This window comes from Mycotypha africana (genome assembly GCF_025528875.1).
Source record: "Mycotypha africana strain NRRL 2978 chromosome Unknown BDF20scaffold_1, whole genome shotgun sequence".
NCBI lineage: Eukaryota > Fungi > Mucoromycota > Mucoromycetes > Mucorales > Mycotyphaceae > Mycotypha > Mycotypha africana.
Window position 1 is genome coordinate 1527494 of NW_026515725.1, and position 3869 is coordinate 1531362.

General features: G+C 41.9%; 1 protein-coding gene and 1 non-coding gene across 2 annotated transcripts; one reads left to right on the plus strand and one right to left on the minus strand.

Moving 5' to 3' along the window:
• Positions 1–277: 277 nt before the first annotated feature.
• BDF20DRAFT_810882 (uncharacterized protein) lies at positions 278–2494 on the minus strand (the record flags this gene model as incomplete). Its single annotated transcript, XM_053076631.1, has 3 exons — positions 278–834; positions 924–1355; positions 2128–2494. 3 exons carry the CDS (start codon positions 2492–2494, stop codon positions 278–280), a joined length of 1356 nt encoding a protein of 451 aa, XP_052940584.1.
• A 457-nt stretch (positions 2495–2951) lies between these two features.
• BDF20DRAFT_t5 lies at positions 2952–3024 on the plus strand. The gene has a single exon. It is a non-coding gene; the product is annotated as a tRNA-Thr (tRNA).
• The last annotated feature ends 845 nt before the right edge of the window (positions 3025–3869 follow it).

Consider the following 3869-nt stretch of genomic DNA (forward strand, 5'->3'; position numbering starts at 1 on the left):
TGCGTCGAGGTTGGACAGGTGCTGTGTCATTGGGAGTGGATGGTTGCATAATAGTAGAGGTATCGGTCAGGGTGAAGGAGAGTGCCAGAAGGTTATGGTCAGACCCTAGAGAGAGGTCGGAAAATACGGAAAGAGAGACATTATGGAGGACAGCGTGTACATCATCAGGCACAACAAACAGGTCAATGATACTGCTAAGTTCAGTGGTGTTACGAAAAGTAGCAAATGTAGGGATACCGTAAGCATAAGTACGGTTCAAGATCTGTAAGCCATGGTCTTAAAACCAAGCCTTGAGAGCCGTACCCCGAGTATTAGTTTCGAAAGTACCCGATGCAGATGTGTCGCCAGTTATACGACCAAACCTTGCATTAAAATCACCACATAGAATGGTATTTTTATGGAGTGGCACCTTGTCAAGAGTAGCAATCACCTCATCCAAGGGGAGATTCGGTGGAAAATAGAAACAAGCTAGTCTAAAAGGACCAAAATTGAGAGAGAGAGCATAGGGTGAAGGGCTGCTTAAATGGCTGACAGGAACGGGGCAATTCGGATTGACGAGGGCAACAATACCTTGAGAACCACGATAACCGCCCTGGACAGGTTTACCATAGGTATGAAATTGATGCCAGGAAGTAGGGAGACGAGAGGGGGAAAGAATCCAGGATTCAGTAACTAAGAGAAGAGACATGGAACTGCAGTGAGAGAGGACATCGGCAACAGTTGTTTGTTGCAAACCATTGGCGTTCCAAAGACCGATGGACAATGTCAGATGATTGTTGGTGGTGTTTGTGGTGCCCCCTATAAGCGGGGAGCAGCCGATGACGACGAGCTTATCTCGTAGGCATCATTATCACCATCTGTATTTATAGATGAGGCAACAGAATCATTATCATCAGCAAAGGCGCTCTCGTGGAATTCCTCACCAGCTTCAATCATCTCAGAATCACCGGTGACAAAACCTAACGAGGTCAAGAAAGCGGCAGCAGTAGTAGAAGAAGAGCCAATATCACGGGTACGTTTCAATGGTCGGGGGTTTCTCTCCGCAACAATCTCCTTGGCAATGGAATCAGCGATCCAACCTTGGTCAACAAAAAAACGGGCAACACTGGGTACCAGGTAAGCCCGTACATATCGTAGGGCACGGATACAACGGTCTTGTTGTAGGGCTTTAGCGAAACGAGTGCGGTCAGTGGCAGAAGCATTGGTCATAGCAGGATTAGCAATATGCTTTTCATCCAAAGGGTCAAAGTGTTCCAAAGGAACAACTTTACAGGCCTTGAGGTGGTTTGAGAGATCGGTAGTAAAGTCGTTGTGTACCAAGAGGCCAATCACACGGTGGGCAGGTAGAGTAATATCTGTTGGATCGGTAAGATCAAAATATAAATAAAATAGGAAATAAACAGTGACAAGTCTGTGAAAACTCTGGAAGGTTCAAGTTTATTCCTTTCTTAAAATTAAGATGAAGTTCGTCTAGATGAACAGAATCAACTGGTATTTATATCTTTTACGGAGTGGGTATACAGGCCTATTCACCATGGACTATGTTAACTGATCTTGTAACCAGGAGAAAGGACCAATAAACACCAGCGACAGGAACACCTAAAGAGAGCAACAGAAATGTGTAACTCGACCCTGACTGGTCGGACTTAGTAGTAGCGGGCAATATAAAGATTGCCCTATCGGACAACAAGTGATTGGGTATATAGACTGGTTTTGAATGATACTAATAGCGTCCATTATAGGAACCAGTAGAGAAGAGGATATAATCGACATGGGCATTCAATAGTTACCATAATCGTGATGAAGATTATAAATTTACAATAAAGTGATCACCGAATCTAGTGTACCTCCTCTACGACCTTTAATAGGTGGAGTCTGGAATAGAATAATGTCTGCGGAATAGCAAATAAAGACCTCTCACTCTATAAGGTAATAGTTATAGAGGCTAATAGAAACTGGATAAGTCACCTCAATCAACAATGTAAATTCTAGACTGAAGTACCAATAGATCATGTACGTGAAGTAACCTGCCATTTAATTATAACTATCAATAACGAAGCGTACTTCGGTTTTATTATGTAATATTCAGCAGTGATCTCTTCATCGATACAACAATATCTACGATACGACCAGTGTCAATGCCAATGGTACTGAGGCGGTGGCGAATTTCACTACGGTTGATTTTACGAGCTCGAGGTATGTACACGTAGGAGTAGCCTTGTGGGGCAGTAGGATCATATTGGCTGAAAGCCCTTACAGTGGCCTTAAGCTTACGCTCAGTTAGTTTCTTAGGGGCGGGACGCTTAACAATTTGAACCCAAGCAGTTTTGGGAGTAGTAGGGGCAGTTTGCGTCGTAGCAGTGGTGTTGATGGTAGTAGTAGGAGTAGTGGTGGGTGTAGCATATTTGCTGGCAGCGGTACTCAATGCAGTGGCCTTTGAAGTGGCATTGGGAGTAGAGATCGAATCTGCTACTTTTAAGCCTCTAGCGGCCATATTGGGCGTGATAGCGGCATTTTTCTGTTCGAAATTCAAATTCTGAAGATTTTGCACAGTTGCGCTTAAACGATTTAACTCCCGCTGGAAAATCATTCGCAGTCTCATGGTCGGAGAATTTTGTCACTAGCTCGGCGAACTGAAGTGCGAGGCCGTCGACTTTTTCGGTCAAGTTTTGGAGGACTGTGAACACTCGGGCGAGTGTTTCCTCCAATTTTTGGGTTGACATGTTGTTGTTGGGAGCTGTAAGGTGATATCGTTACGGAAGGATATCGTGTGTTGTGGAGGTAATCCGTCTAAAAAAAATAAACAGATGGTGTATCCTTAAGGCTGGGTTGGGCAGGTACCTAGCTTTAGCGTTGTATGATTGGATGGCTGTAAACAACTGATAATCACGTGACCTGAGAGGTAATTGTGTGTGAATGTCTTGAGAAGTGTTGGATAAGCAAAAGAGCCTGCCTTCTTGGCTCAGTTGGCAGAGCGTCTGCCTAGTAAGCAGAAGGTCGGCGGTTCGATTCCGCCAGAAGGCATTTCATTTTTTAACTTTTTGAATATTTTCGTGATACGTTTCGTAGAATTCTTGCGAATTATGGCTATTTGCAGCTATGGTTTACAATTTTGTACTGTTAGGTTGGTGACAAAATGGTCATGAAAATTCACATGACTCGTTGTATGTAAATTATTTGCGTTTACTAGAAACTAACAGGCCAGAAAAGCAGATCTGTACGACGATAGCCGTTTCTTACAAGATTTAAATGATAAATACCTTTACTTTTCCGTTTTCTAAATGCTGTTAATAGGTGTAGAGTAGGTAGCTTAAGTAGAATAAGAGAAATAAGTTCAGCAGAGAAATAAGACTCGAGCGAGTAGTGAGCACCAGGTTATTACTAACCAACTTTTATTGTCTCAAGTGTATTATACAATTTGATTTATGATCTTTGACTAAATGAATAACTCTAACGATAAACTGAGATGTATCTGCTACAATCTGGTTATGTTAAGAGCAATGAAGTCAAAAGAATAAGTTCTAAATGATTAATACTGCTTCGCAAAAGTAGAAGGCAGAATAACACTTGATTAGTGTAGAAGTTAAAATAAGATTTTGAGATAAGGGAGATCTAATGTTTATTGTTCTGTCAAATTTGTGGGGTTTATATAGTTTTTTAGAATAGGGGTCTGAATAAAATTGTTTTTCATTAGCTAGTTACGTAGGTAACAATGCTGCTGATAGGGGATAATTAGTAGAAACCTAAATTAACTCATCTTTTCGACAGGAGCGTGAAAAGGAAGCAAAGATGTTATATTAATGTAATGGACACCCGGTCGAGAAGACTAACTGTTGTGTATTGTTGTATCCAACAGCATATTACTCTTG